This window comes from Onychostruthus taczanowskii, unplaced genomic scaffold (assembly GCF_017590055.1).
Source record: "Onychostruthus taczanowskii isolate IOZ18803 unplaced genomic scaffold, ASM1759005v1 scaffold58, whole genome shotgun sequence".
Lineage (NCBI taxonomy): Eukaryota > Metazoa > Chordata > Aves > Passeriformes > Passeridae > Onychostruthus > Onychostruthus taczanowskii.
This window is the reverse complement of record NW_024503457.1, coordinates 4121600-4136185: the sequence shown is the minus strand read 5'-3', so window position 1 is coordinate 4136185 and position 14586 is coordinate 4121600. Positions and strand designations below refer to the sequence as shown.

The window sequence follows — 14586 nt, the reverse complement described above, 5'->3', positions numbered from 1 at the left end:
TTCAGAATCACAGCTGGCTATAAGGAAAGGAGGGGAGACCAGGAAAGGGGAACAATACTTGCTCCCAGCAAGCAAAACACATCTGTGTTCATGAATAGGTCGAGGGCTGTTCTGATGTGACAGCTGCTGGTTCATGTAGCCTGTCAATGCAGTGTCACAGCACTAGAGGAGCATTAATAGATTTGTGTTTGCCATGGCTCTGAGGCAGGAAAGGGAAGCTACTCATATGTGAGAGAGAACATTTGCGTCAGGCAGTGCAAGGGTAGCTGGTTTAGGGGCAACCCACAGCTGGCTCATGGGAGCAAAAGCAAAGGCCCAGGTGCAGAGCTGGTGGTGTCAGTGTTGCAGCACAGCAGGTGACCTAGCACTAGCACTAGACTGTATTTCTGCAAAGCTATGCACTGTGTAGGCTGATATGAAGTAACATGCCCCATACTCCATGGGATGTATGTGATGAACTGGGCAACTACACCAGGTCTCAGAAGGCCCAGTCTAGTTTTTATAACCATGATGCCCAGACATGCACTGATTTTAAATCAAAGTTAGGATTCTCCAACAGATTTTTCTATAGTTTTGAAGGAGACGCTGGACATTGGTGTACAGCGGTTACATATTGCTTAACATTTCAATTATTCTTATTTTATACTGCTGGACTAAAAGAAATTATACAGTTGTTTACTTGCTAAGTATATTTTCTGGGCAAATGACTCATCTGCAGCAATAAAGTATATGGAGATGAGCTTCAGAAAAGTCTGTCATTCCCAAAAACTGATATAGCACAGTGTGGTACAGATGAGTAGTTTGAGAGGAAGCTTGCAAAATAGTTGGGAAAAGATTAAGCACTTAAATAACAGGCAAAAGCAGATAAAGTGTCAGTCTTGGTTGGGCAAATTCTCCTTAGAGCTTTTGTCCCCTGTGGGACAGTGTGTTTTTGTTTCCATCTTGGGTTCCCCTTCCACCCCCGCTTACTTCCTCCACTCTGTTTAGTGAGAGTTAGATTGCCCCCAGGCCCTCTGGACAGATCATACAATTTATGGGTTTGGGGATTTGTTTTCTTTTTCTCTCCTGAGAAAGATACAATTCCACAGGGTAAAGAGGAAACTTAGTCTCTCATGGTTTCTCTCTAAAGCTATGAAAAGTTTTCTCTTTTTGAGTGGGTGTAGGAAGTTGTAGGCAGGGCATATCAACACTTGGGGACCAGATGTTCTGGTGAATTCATTGTTTCTCCTCCCCCTCTCTCCTGTTTGTTTCTTTCTGTGTCTACAATCTGACCAGTTTCAGAATAACACTTGTCATAATTTTGCCTTCTAAAAATCTTGGGAAACAGTGATCTTTTAGACTCTGAGATCTGTGTATTAACATTTTTTATAAGTTCTGTTTATTCTTTGTACTCCAAGAGCACAAACTAATAACTTCAGAATTTGCATACCTGCTTTGCTTACTATGTAGTGTGAGATCTACTTTGAATTTTTAGCTCCTCTTTGCACTGATGTTTTTCTGTAACTTTGGGGAAACCCTTTAGCTGTCTCTGTTTGAAAGTGATATTGCTAGTTGGCATCTTAAATGAGTTTGGATAAACTAGAAACCAGTAGGGTGTAAATACTTGGTAAATTGTATGTTTGACTGTGTAAATAGGCTTAAACTAGGCTAAAACTAGGCTCCTCTCCTCCTGAAGCTGCTTTTTAGCTGTCTGAACTGGTTTGCAATATAGTAACCCATCAAATATGGAGAAAGGAGAGAGAAGGTCGAATTTTCAAAGAAGTTTTTTTCCTTTCGGAGAGTTCTTGCCCTGCAGAAATACTGTCCAAATCATCAGAGTCTAAAGAACTTTACCTAGCAGGCATGCAGTGTGAGCTAATGGTGTGTCTGGTGTATGACAGCTGATGCAGGAAACACTGTTGAGAGATACAAGGCTCAGAGGATTTAAAAGTAACAAATTCTGTGCTTGCATAAGATAGGATAAACCTTTAACAGAACTGTCAACGTCTGTTCCTTGGCCAGTCTGCTGTGACTTGCTTGGCACCACGAAGATTGTGTAAATACGTCCACAACTGGATGACTTTGCACCTTATCCAAGTTAAAGTTGCTCTTCTAAAAATTGTCATTAGTTGAAAACCTGTATTTTTTTCCATGTACTTTCTTTCCCCCCAAAAGTTTAAGGCACATTCAAGCTGTCACTTAGCTGCAAAATAACCAGCTGATCTTGTTTTTAAATAAAAATAGCTCTTAGAGAAAACCTTACAATACATACAAAAACAAATACTCTGGAGTTTGAAACCCTTGCCTCAAGGTGGGTATGGTAGTGTTTGCCTACCTCCTGGGTTGGACACCAGTACTTCTGCTTTGAATCTCAGTGCAGTTGGTTTCCATCCAGATGTTGAAAAACTTGTGAAAGGGACGAAAGGATCATCTACAGATAGATACCAGAACTTCCCAAATGTGAGGAACTGAGTGCCAAAATTTGTGTAAGCTTCAGCCAGTAAACAGATTCTACCAAATGGTGGAACTATCGTTCAGCTTTGAATAACTCTACAGGACTAGTTTAGCTGCCATAAGTATGTATGCTTAACACAGGAGTCTTCCTGAGAGCTAGAAACTGGGAAAAATTGTGTAGAACTAATTCTGTAAAGCTGCCATTTAGCTGTTAGTAATCCCAAATTAGACCAGGACTGACAATATGTAGTTCTTAAATAACTTTGTGCTTTTTCCCCTGGTGTCCATTTTACCTGTATTTTTGCATTATCTGGGATAGCCAGACAGCCATCTGAATCTTTATCAGTATGGACAGTGGAAGCAGTACAGATGAGAAAAGTTAATCTGAGTGATATTTTTCACTGATGTTTTATAGAGGTGAATAAGGCTTCAGAAGTCTAAGGTACGGTTATCTCTTTACTATTTGGAAATTATTGCTGTACAGTTTCAAGTCTTTCTAACTCATAGACTTCAGGGGAAAAACCCTAACAAATTTGGAAAAAATGTTTAGGTTTTTTATTATTAGTAGTATTAATTTCTTAATAATAAATTATTTGTTTTTATTACAGGGTTGATCTTTGGAATGCCAGTAACTTGAAGTTTGGTGACGAGTTTCTGGGAGAATTGAGACTCCCTTTGAAATTTCTCCGACAGTCCAGTTCTTACGAAGCATGGTATTTGACATTTTTCTTTTGGAGAATAAGTAGAAACATATGTCTACTCTGAAGACTTAAGAGTAATTACTGCTATGTGATAAAGTTTAAATGGAGTTAATTTGTATCTTTTTTGTAAGCAAGCCAAAGTAATCTTAGCAAGTGTAAGAACAAGAAGTTTTGATAATGTGATTAGAGGTTTCAGTCTGCCTCTCTGTAGCATGTGGGAGTTCTAGTATGTTGTTTTTATATTATTTACTGCAGTTCATCAGCAGTGCTATGGTTTTAGTGTGTGGGTTTTTAATCATATCTACATAAATCTTTATGTTCAGAGCTTCCCATGTTGCAGTTGGTGCAAAACAGACTAGCAAACTTAATTAAGAAGTCTGTTTCAGAACTCTCAAGAGTTTGATACATATATAAATACTCTGTGCATCTGTAGAGTTTCTCTGTGCTCCTGTGTAGCCTGAGAAAATCTGGTGTTTCAGCACTAAGTTTCTGTCCTATTTTTTGCATATCAGGTATTTTCTGCAGCCCAGAGATAATGGTAACAAGTCTTTGAAACCTGATGACCTCGGTTCCTTAAGGTTAAATGTGGTTTACACTGAGGACCATGTTTTCTCCTCAGACTATTACAGTCCGCTGCGAGATGTCCTGCTAAAATCTGCAGATGTTGAGGTAATTTGCTTGTGGTGTTTGTTGTTTACTTGCAGATCATCTTCACAGGGGTCTCTGAAGATTTGTCACTATCTTGCTGGCACCATTGTTGTTTAATTACCAGAGAGGTCAGCTCTTCCTTTTCAAACCTCAGAGCCTTGTTAAGCTCTGCATATCCCTTGTGCTTGTTTTCAGTCCTTGCAGAGATCTTTATCTGCATTTTGTGGGTGAAAGCAGACCCAGGAGTACAGTAGTTTTAGCAGCAGCACATTCTCTGTGATTTTTTAATTTCAGTTGTTTACCTTTACTGGACAGGAGCAGGTTTGTTTGCATAATAGAGAAAAACCCAAGCCAAGAACTCATCCTGAAACATCAGAGATTTGGACCATGTGTGTCCTTGTGTAGATTTTTTACAGTTGTAATGGTGCTTTTGTTTTTTCAGTAAAAGAATTGGGTTCTGTACTCACTGGGACTTGAAATTGCAAAGGGTTAGAGTTCTTTCTCTTCACTTGCTTCCCAGGCAAGTGACATTTACTGAAAAGATATTTACAGCCATTAAAAATATGGGAGATAAGAAGAGACTGTACTTGTAGTAGTTTTTAAATTGCTGCCCTCTTGTGACCAGAACTTACAGCCCACAAAAACTGGGATGTGACATCCATCCACGTTATATACAGACATTTGGGTAACTGGCCATTGCAACTGTTGTGGGGGGTTCTGCATTAAGAAACTAATGGGAATAGAAAGAAAAAATGGTTGTTCTGGAAGGATTTCTCAAAGTTTTTATCTTCCACTGTTCAGCCTGTTTCAGCATCAGCTGCACATATTTTGGGTGAAGTTTGCAGAGAAAAACAGGAAGCGGCCATACCTCTTGTCAGGCTTTTCTTACACTATGGCAGAATTGTGCCTTTCATAAGTGCCATTGCGAATGCTGAAGTGAAGAGAACTCAGTAAGTACCAAAACCAAACTGCTATCAAAAATACCTAAACTGCATTGGCTACTGCTAGAATCCTCCACTCAGTTTCTAGAAAATATGCAGTTTCAGAAGAAAATGCTGGGGTCGTTCCTGTTCTTTCTAACTGTGTGGCAGAGTTCTTTCTAAATTCTGTCTCTGCTTTCCAGATCTGGTTAATTTGACCTTTAGGAGTCCCCATCATTTTTTTTGAAAATTATTTGCAGGCCTATTCTAACATGTGAGAGCAGGGATTTTTACTCAGTCTTAAGTATATATGATAACTGAAATTCTACATTACCTTCAGCTGTTCATATGAAATAATTTCAGCTTTATTGTGTGCTAATAAATCATTTAGTGCTGAGTGTTTGTTGAATTTGTTCAAAACAACAAACAAGTTTCTTCCTAATCATAAATATTTAAGGCAAGCTGTGTGTCTAGTTGTCCCAGTTAAAGGGTGAAGGATTAAGGATGGGATTGAATTTGGCATGGGAGGGCAGAAAATGAAGTTGGTTTTTTTCGGCTGCTACTTTTGAATTCCTTGTTTAACTTACTGGTGGGCTGATAGCTCAATAGTGTAGTGTTCATACCAAGCAGATCCTAAAGAATATTTGCTACCACAATCCTTGTGCCTGTGTAGTCATGCTCTTGACTAACAGTAGAAGAGACAATTGGGAGTCCAGGGGAATGACAGATATTGACTGTAAACTTCCTTAGTACAAAATAAAGTTTTTGTGTGGGTTGGCTCTTTTCAGAGTATCTGAGGGATCAAGTGTTTTCTTTCCTGTAGGTAGGTGTATTTTTTCTGAACTGCAGGTTGGTTGAAACAGCATGGTTGCTTTAGCATGAGGAAGCTTGCTGATGCCTAGTCAGTTATGTTCCTTTGGTAAAAAGGCAGCAAAGGTACATATTGTAGATGAGATCATTGGTTATGTACCTTTTTGCATAAAGTAAATTGCTGAGCAGGAAGGTACAGGTATGTGATAGAGCAGCTGGTTGAAGCTTTGTCAGTCACAGAGGCTGTATGCCTAATACAAGGTGAGTTCTGTGTGAGAGATTTTTAGGAAAACCTGAGAGTGTGCAAGGTGCCACCTTGCTGCACAGTTCTCAGGGCTGAACTGAGGTCTGCACTGTGTTATCACAGAACAGTACTTTAAGTTCCTTGGAAAATATGGCTATGCCATTGGAGCCTGTGTTTTCTTCGTCCTCCCAGCTCTCAAGTACTTATTTTGTAGGTGCAAGTAAAGTAGGTCATGTGCAATGTCCAGTGTAGTTGTGAGAATGAAGTCACTGCCTCTTTCCCTTATTCAAATTAGCACTGTTCAGTAGCATGTGAAAACAGATGTTTCCCACATTTGTGCTGTTGACCTCTTGGATTTGAGCCTGTGTATCACTGTGTATTTGGATAGTGCACTGAGAACACGGTGCTAATACAGTGAAGATCTGTAGTCCCTCTGGATTTTCCAAGGCTGCTGCTTTTCTGTTAGACCCTGGAAGTGCACTAAATGCTGCATGACTACATTTAATGGCAGGCTGGTGTCAAAGGAAGGTTTTGCTTGTGTATTCAAACCTAGGATTCTGTCACCTTTCACTGCTGCTTTTATTTCATGTATTAGCAGTTCATTACAAAGAGACTAAATTATAGAAAACTGTTCACTTCCAGAGATCCAAACACCATTTTCAGAGGCAACTCGTTAACTTCCAAGTGCATTGATGAGACAATGAAACTGGCAGGAATGCATTATCTGCAAGTTACACTAAAGCCAATTATAGATGAGGTAAGAAGAGTTCAGATTGTTTCTTTGGTAAAATGTCATTGTAAAGGCCTTCAGGGAACAAATACTGTTTATTACTTCTCATTTTAACAACACTTTGTAAGAATAATGCTTAATGGCTATTAATAGCTTGTTTCTGCATTAAAATCCTGTGTGTTAGGTTAGCTGCAGCTGAGTCACCTAATTCAGAAACAGTTGGATTGCATTAAAGGAAGAGTAAAATTTCTGTTTATTAAACCACGTTACCCTCTTTTATAAAAACTAGCATATATTGTTTCTGAGAAATTAATAAATAGTATACACAACAGAAAGCTGTTGTGAAGCTGTAAGTAATGTGTTTCATCCAGTGGGTATAAAGGGATGCAGTTATTATTAGATAACTGTGCATGTGATGCACATGTTGGAACAATGGTTTATTATCTATCCAGTCCAGAATGGTGGGTGTGGGTATTTTAGTGCTGTAATTGGGCAATACTTTCAGACCACAGACTTCCTTTAAATGATTTGACAGTTTCTTCAGCTGTTCTTGTCCTAATGTTTCATCAGAAAATGTCAAGTTTTAAAGAATATGGATATACTTTCAAAGTTGACTGTTTTGGAAAAATAGGACTTTGCTTGAACAGCTTTGCTTGAGAGAGTCTAAAGGACTGTTCTTCATTTCAGTTGAAGGAAAGGGTAGAATGAATTAATGCTGCTTTTTGGGAAAAAAATAAAGACCACACATAATTTACTTCTGCTGTTAAAAGAAAAAAACAAAACTGTTTATAAAGTTGGCTTTTGTCTTTTACCTCTCATCTCAAAAGCTAACAGATTATGCTCTTTACAAAAGTTTTTGTACTTGTAGGTAAATTTATTTATCAGTTGTTAACTATATTTTTTTCTAGATCTGCCAGGTACATAAACCTTGTGAAATTGATCCTGTGAAATTGAAAGACGGCGAAAACCTGGAAAATAACAGGGTATGCATTAGATTTTGAAGACAGTCTCTGTTTATGTCATCAAGTTTAACTGACATCCTCAGAAGTTTGATCTTGCAAATAATTTTGTCATTCATTAGAATACGCTGTAAGCTTTCTTGACACCACCCTCATAATTATTTCACAACAGCTTTACATTATGCTGTAAATGCAATATCTGTAGAAAATTAATGACTTCTCCTACTGTCCTGAGGACAATGATAACTTAGCCTTTGGCTAACCTGGAGAACTCTCTCTTTAACTATAAGGAGGTTGTAGCAAGGTGGGGGTTGGCCTCTTCTCCCAAGTAAAAAGTGACAGGATGAGAGGAAAAGACCTCAGATTGCATTAGGGGGGGCTTAAAGTGCATAATGGGGAGAAGTTTCTTAAGGGTGGTCAGGCACTGGAACAGGCTGCTGAAGGAAGTGGTGGAATCAGCCTCCCTAGAAATGTACAAGGGGCATGTGGATGTGGGGACATGGTTTAGTGGTGGACTTGGCAAGGCTGGGTTAACTGTAGGACTCCATGATCTGAGAGATCTTTCCCAGCTTTAATGATTCTATGATTCTGCTGATGAGATAGTGAACAGTGCTAGAAGAAGGAATGATTTGCCATACGGCTGTATCATTTAATGTTTGATTTAATAGGAATGATATTTTTGCTCTTCTTCTTGAATATGTGCATTTCCCAACAGTATAATTGAGTGAGAGTTTGTTTTTCAAGTGTATAATGTTGAAAGTGGGAATCTTTTAATGATGCCACTCTGAATAAAACCAGGAATAGTGCCACTTTCCACAGCAGAAAATTATACTAATTTTGTCATAATCTTTGCATTTTTTCAGGAAAATCTGAGGCAATATGTTGATCGCATTTTTACTGTAATTACAAAATCTGGTGTAAGCTGTCCTACAGTGATGTGCGATATTTTCTTTTCACTGAGAGAATCAGCTGCCAAACGTTTTCAAGGTGAGTTTATACATACAATTTTATTTTACATAACTGATAGCTTTTAAATACAGGTGTAGTCTAGCAGTCTGCATGATCCTTGTTGAATTTAGTATGTGAACAGCAGCTTATCCAAAATAATATTTGCAGTATATTAATGCTGTTTTCTCATAGTTTATTCATTCCAAAAAGGAACTTGATTTTTGGTGATGATTGGAATTTTTTCTTAAACATCTTTCTAAGGAAAGCAGCATTTAAAAAGATAATTTTGATGGTCTTTTATAGGTTCAGTATTTGCAAAGCATACTCAGTTTTCAAATGTTCATGATTTTGTAATGGCTCATTCTGCAGATTCCATGCAGTGGAATTATTTTCTGCTTATATGTCAATCTGTAATAAAAGCCAGTCTATAAATTGGAGTTGCTGCAAGGTCACTGCTCTAGGAGCCCATGTGCTGCAAAGGTTTTCTGGCTGTCAAGAGACAGCTCATTCCAGTCCCTCTTAGTTGTTTTGACTCTGTGAGAGTAAGTAGGCAATGTAAAACCAGAATTAAGCAAAACAACCAAGCTGTGTATTTTCATGAAGGGAAACAGATTACAGTAGGGAAGTTTTGAGAAAGTAATACAAGTTCAGCTTTTAAACAGTCACTTTGGAGTCGGCAAGCTCAAGCGGAAAACCATTTACTGTGCTGTCATGCTCTTTATTTTACGTTTAAATAAATAAGTAAAATGTATTTTCTGTAACTACCAACTGGACTATTTTCTGTGACTACCAACTCCAATAGGAGTCTGTACAACACTTGTGCTTAGGACTGTAAGTACGTAACTGAGACTTGGCCTCTGTGCTGAACGCTTCATAAACTGTGTAAATTATTCCTCATACTTCAGTGCATATATGAAATAGCAGATGCATATGAAATTCCCTGTGTGGTGTAAAAGTGAATGGTGTTCTTGCAGCTTATGTTATGAACCTGGTTATTTTTTGAAAGAGGCTCTCATTGACATTTCCTTGGGTTAGGCTAGCTGATCTCTGGCTCCAAATCCTCTGTCATGGGTTAATCCTGTAACTTGCAAATACATACATTATCCAGCACATGCTTGAGTTAGCTCTCTCAAGGCTCTGATAATTTCATGAGGCTTTTCAGGAAGGATTATTGAAATGCTGAGTAGAGGTCTTTTTTTTTTTTTTAATAGGTGACCTAGATGTAAGGTACACAGCTGTCAGCAGCTTTATTTTCCTGAGGTTCTTTGCTCCTGCCATTCTTTCTCCAAACCTCTTTCAGCTTACACCACACCATCCAGTAAGTATTGTATCAGTTTTTTTCTAGCTGTGTGTATGGTTCTGTCACCAGAGTCTGTGTATCGAGATTCTTTCTTCAGTTCTTTTAATAGCCTTTAGGAAAAGTACCTTTGTTAGTCCAAAGATCTGTTTTATCTGTCTTGGATATGAAGCATATATTGAATCACTTTGTATGTGAAGAACTTGGAGATGTTGAAAGAGTGAAATTTAAGGACAAACAAGGTAGATGGTCTAAGCTACTGTGGAAAAAAGGGTCATTGCTTCATTCTCTTCATTCTTGTTGCATCACATTAATGCTGGCTTGATTGGCAGCAGCGTTGGAAATATTTTGGATGTAACATAAGGCAGGCTTCTAGTAGTTGTTCTTATTGGGAGTGGGGAGGATGTGGACAGCCTTGTTTTTGTTTTGTAAGGGATTGCCTTTGGGTCTCTGAAGGTCAGTATGGTAGCTATGGAGCATGATGGCTTACAAGCCAAAAACCTTTTAATATAAAAGCAACTGTTTTCCTGCAGTGTTTTATTAGGGCTCTCCTCTAATTTTTTGTTACTCTTCTGCAAGTGAAATAAGAAAGAAGAAATATAGTTTACCTTCCTCTATTCATAATTTTAAATAGCTAGTCCAGATAATATTGTTCTCCTTCCTAGGATCCTCAGACTTCTCGAACTTTGACACTTATCTCTAAAACCATTCAAACACTAGGCAGCTTATCAAAATCTAAATCTGTAAGTATGCTATTTTCATTTAATTACTTAATTTAGGAAAGTGATTTTTTAAATCTTTTATCATTAATTGTAATTACTCCTTTAAAATGCTTGAGTTGCACTAGGCTCATGCAAAACTGGTTATGTTTGCTTTGATTATAAGCTGCTCATGTTTAGAGGAAAACTAAATCTGTCTTAATCTGAACTAGATTTCAGTAAAACAAAATTGTGTGACCAATCTAGAAGTCTGTTTCAGAACTCTTCATTCCTTCCTTTGGGAGAGAGACGATGATCAGGAGAACTTGTGAAGTTCTCTACTTATCTGTGATACATGATCAGCAGCTCTACAGGGCTTAATAGATTGTTTCAGCATTTTAAAACTCAACTGCGAAAAGTCACCCAGTAAGGGAAAGGGCTATACTTTCTTTTTCATACCAGTTCAGTTTTCTGTCAGTGGTGAGATTAGAGCTAGATGCCCATACTCTGGATGTTTGATTGAAATAAGTGTATCTAAGGCACCACACTGCTATAGCTGGTGGTAATTTGGGGTGGTTGGGGTCTTGTTAGGATTCACACAGGCAACTGTGGGTGGCTGTGTACCTCAGTTATGAGTCCTTCAAGACAGCAGAATTATTTTTCTTACAGTTATTGTCAGGAGGAAAAATTAAAGCCAAATCAGAATTTTGAAGCATTTGAAGAATGCATTGTTAACTGTAGTAACTGAACATATGAAATGCATTCTGCTGCCTCTCTGAAATAGAAGTGTGGTACTATTGAATGTGTGCTGTATAACATGAAAGTAGCACTTTGCTTATTTTACTTCTGGCCAGAAAAAAAAACCTGTCTGTCTGCAGCGGTTTTCCTCCTGACCTGCTGCTATTAACAATAATATTTTCTGTATAAACTGTATTATGATATGCATGGTTTTGGCTTTGTATTTCAGGCCAATTTCAAGGAATCTTACATGGCTACATTTTATGACTATTTCAATGAACAGAAATATGCAGATGCAGTAAAGAATGTAAGTAGTACATGTGAAGGTTCTAAAAATACTGCTGTGCTGTTGAAGTTGAATCCTAGAAAGCAGTACATGCTGTTGGTAGCCCAGGAAGTGTGTTGAGAAAAGCAGACTCCTGATAACTAATATTCAAGAAACTTTTATCAAATTATACACACGTCAGTAGTAAATTTTCTTTGCATCTATTTCTAGTTAATAAATATGTTAGATTAACAAGCTGCTGCTTAGAGCTTTTGACAAGTGTGTACTTTGTAGAATGCTGCAGATCTGTGATGAAAATTGCTTAGTCCAAAAGGAAGTGAAAGATCCATATAAGAAAGGAGAAGCGCAAGAAGCATTGAGCATCTGCAGTTCTACTTCTTAAGAGCATTTGTGCTATTTTTAGGTTACAACCAAGGAAACTTCCCAAATTCCTCAAGCTTCTGCCATTACATTCTGTTTAACTTCTTTTACAAATACTCTCATAGCTCTGTGCTATGCAAATGCTGAAAGATTTTAATTTGGGTAGTGTGGTCCTGCCATTTTTACATCTGCTTTTTGTTCACCTTTTAGTTTCTAGATCTAATTTCATCTTCAGGAAGAAGAGATCACAAGAGCATAGAGCAACCTATATTGCTTAAAGAAGGGTAAGTATTCATGTCCAACAAAACCATCTACTCATGTAGATGGTTTCTACCATTCTAAGGCAGCCATCTCTCAAGAGCATAGAGCAACCTATATTGCTTAAAGAAGGGTAAGTATTCATGTCCAACAAAACCATCTACTCATGTGCTTTCTACCATTCTGAGGCAGCCATCTCTTTTTCTGCCACCCTCTTCCATTAATGCAATCAGAGAAGAATGTTGGAGAATTCTTGTGTTGCAATTTCTGCTCCCTATGGTTGCTGTAGCTGATTTTAACATATTTTCATTTGATTTAAACATCTTAATATAAATGTGTTTTGAATAAATGGAGGAAAGAGAAGCCTGTAGAACTTAATTAGCTTAGCTGAGGCAAAATAAACTGAGCATCATATTAAAACCAAGCTGGGATCTTCCTCCTGAACTCTAGTGAATAAAAGCTGTAAAATTTCACTGTGAAGACAGTGGAAGACTGTGAAGACAGATACTGAATAACTTAATGAAAGCAAAGCCTGCAAATGGAGTTTGCTTTTGCTGCCCTGTGAGATACATATGCTAACTATTATCATGGGCATTTCAAGGAGAATTTGACATGCACTTGGAACAGTTTATAGTTTTAGTACCTTTCCTTTTTTGGGATGTATGTTCCATATGCTGTGTTAGTTTCAGACACCAATTGTTGACATGTTTTGTTACAAAACTGGGTTGTTAAGATCATCTAAATGCACTGTAGAAACAGCTTCTTTGAGCTGGGAGGAAGAAAGTAAAAAGATCCAAATTTGTCAGAGCTCAGTAAGCTCAAATACTGTTTGAAAGTAAACCTTCATGGTCATTTTAAGTAATGCAAAAACTACATTTTCAGTGAAAACATGACAACCTCTTCTATTTAACTTTGACAGTTCACTTCTCTGATAAACCCCTGTCCTTAGAAGCAATTTTGTCTAATTTAATTCTGTACATTTATCATCCTTTTGGTTTTCAAAATAAGTTTATAGTTTGTAGCATTTACCCTCTAACTGTAAAACATTTTTTTCTGCCTCTGTCTTTCTTTTGCTCCTGTCTGATTTTTTTCTGTCTTTTCTTGCTCGGCCTGTGGCTGCTGTTGTAAGGACTCTTAAACTAACAGTAAAGAAAGTTGATGGTAATAGTTCATGCAGGTAAGATGGTAGAGGCAGTTGCTGCTTTGCTGTAGCTACTGGCTGACAGCATGTCCTTTGCAGCAGTAGATTTGTCTGACTTAACTTTGGGGAGGAAGTACTCTGTTTAACCATCCTGAAATACCTGTGTAAACCCAGCAGAGAACATTTAGTTACCCATTTCTTGATATTGAGCTTTTATTTTATTTTCCTTAAAACAAAAGCCTGCTGTAAATAGAGAATAAAGATTTCTATCTGTAGGAAGAGCACGAAGAAGCACTGTATGGATCCTGAAGAACTTACTGAAAGTGATGAAGAAACCATGCATTTTCTAGGCACTTCTTAATTAGTATCTGTGTAAATTATTCTCAAGCTTAAGAAGTGGCCTTCAGCAGTTTATTTATTTTTTTTTACATTTTGCATTTTTGCTATATCTTGTTGGGACTTTTTGCAGCCATTGATTTGACTGTTCTCCAGACTGAATGGCTGTTTAGTGGGGTTTCTATTTGCCTTTGCAATATATTTGCTTGCTTTTGTGTTTTTAATCTATCTTTGATGAACCTTTAATCTATTAAGAGTATCAAATGGAAAGCTATAGCATAAGTACTTTTGGATGAAAAGATTAGTCACTGGCACTTGGGTTTGCTGACATCAATCATGCCATCACTGCTTAACAGCTGCCTGCCTGGTTCTTTCCGAAAGGAAGAAAATGAAAAGGAGAACTAATTTTTTTTTTTTTTGGTGGTGAAAAGGGCATGTCAATACTTCCAAGCAAAGCTAAGGCAGATACAGATTCAGGTCTACCATAAACATGAGAAGAAATAGTATGTCCAACCACCTTGTACTAAAATAGATTTGATCTTGGACTTTTTCTCCCTTTGTTCTTCTGTTTGCTCTGACTTCTCATACGTTCTGTAATTGCTAGAAACAAAGCAGTTGACCTTATGACTTCTGTGACTTTGAATGCTAGTCACCTATCTCTGGAAAATAAAAGCACATTTTTCTCTTGACTATGTCACCTATGAAGAATTTAAGTAGAAATGTGCTCTTAGCTCTGCCATATGGAGTTTGCCTTTTTCAGAGAAGGGAGGCTCTGTAGGAGTTTGCAATTTTAAGTCACCTTTAAGTGTTGGCATGAGAAGGATTAGAAACTAACTCAAAGAGCATGTTGTCCTGCCCAAGGGTATCAGTTCTTCCTTTGAAATTTGCCTTAACCTGGAATTATGAGGGCTACTGCCAATGGGCCTGGTGATTACCTGACTCACATGGTGTTATTAAATATTTCTCAAGTATTCCAAGAATAAGAACCAAGACAGAACTGTCTGACCATTTTAAGAATGAGAGATCTGTATCTATAACCAGCTAAAAAAAAAATCCGCTGCTGTAGACAGTCTTTGTCA

The 14586-nt window shown here is 37.7% G+C and overlaps 1 protein-coding gene across 2 annotated transcripts in view; it reads left to right on the top strand.

The window, feature by feature from the left end:
* The window catches only part of RASA3 (RAS p21 protein activator 3), a 130087-nt gene that overhangs the window by 104327 nt on the left and 11174 nt on the right, over positions 1-14586 (top strand). Inside the window, exons 9-19 of one of the 2 annotated variants that reach the window (XM_041418143.1) lie at positions 3042-3146; positions 3647-3803; positions 4584-4732; positions 6399-6513; positions 7395-7469; positions 8309-8432; positions 9605-9711; positions 10356-10433; positions 11356-11433; positions 11983-12056; positions 13160-13207. In XM_041418143.1, coding sequence (XP_041274077.1) covers positions 3042-3146; positions 3647-3803; positions 4584-4732; positions 6399-6513; positions 7395-7469; positions 8309-8432; positions 9605-9711; positions 10356-10433; positions 11356-11433; positions 11983-12056; positions 13160-13207 — 1110 coding nt within the window. The remainder of the gene's footprint in view (positions 1-3041; positions 3147-3646; positions 3804-4583; positions 4733-6398; positions 6514-7394; positions 7470-8308; positions 8433-9604; positions 9712-10355; positions 10434-11355; positions 11434-11982; positions 12057-13159; positions 13208-14586) is intronic. The other variant, XM_041418144.1, reaches the window with a different exon arrangement.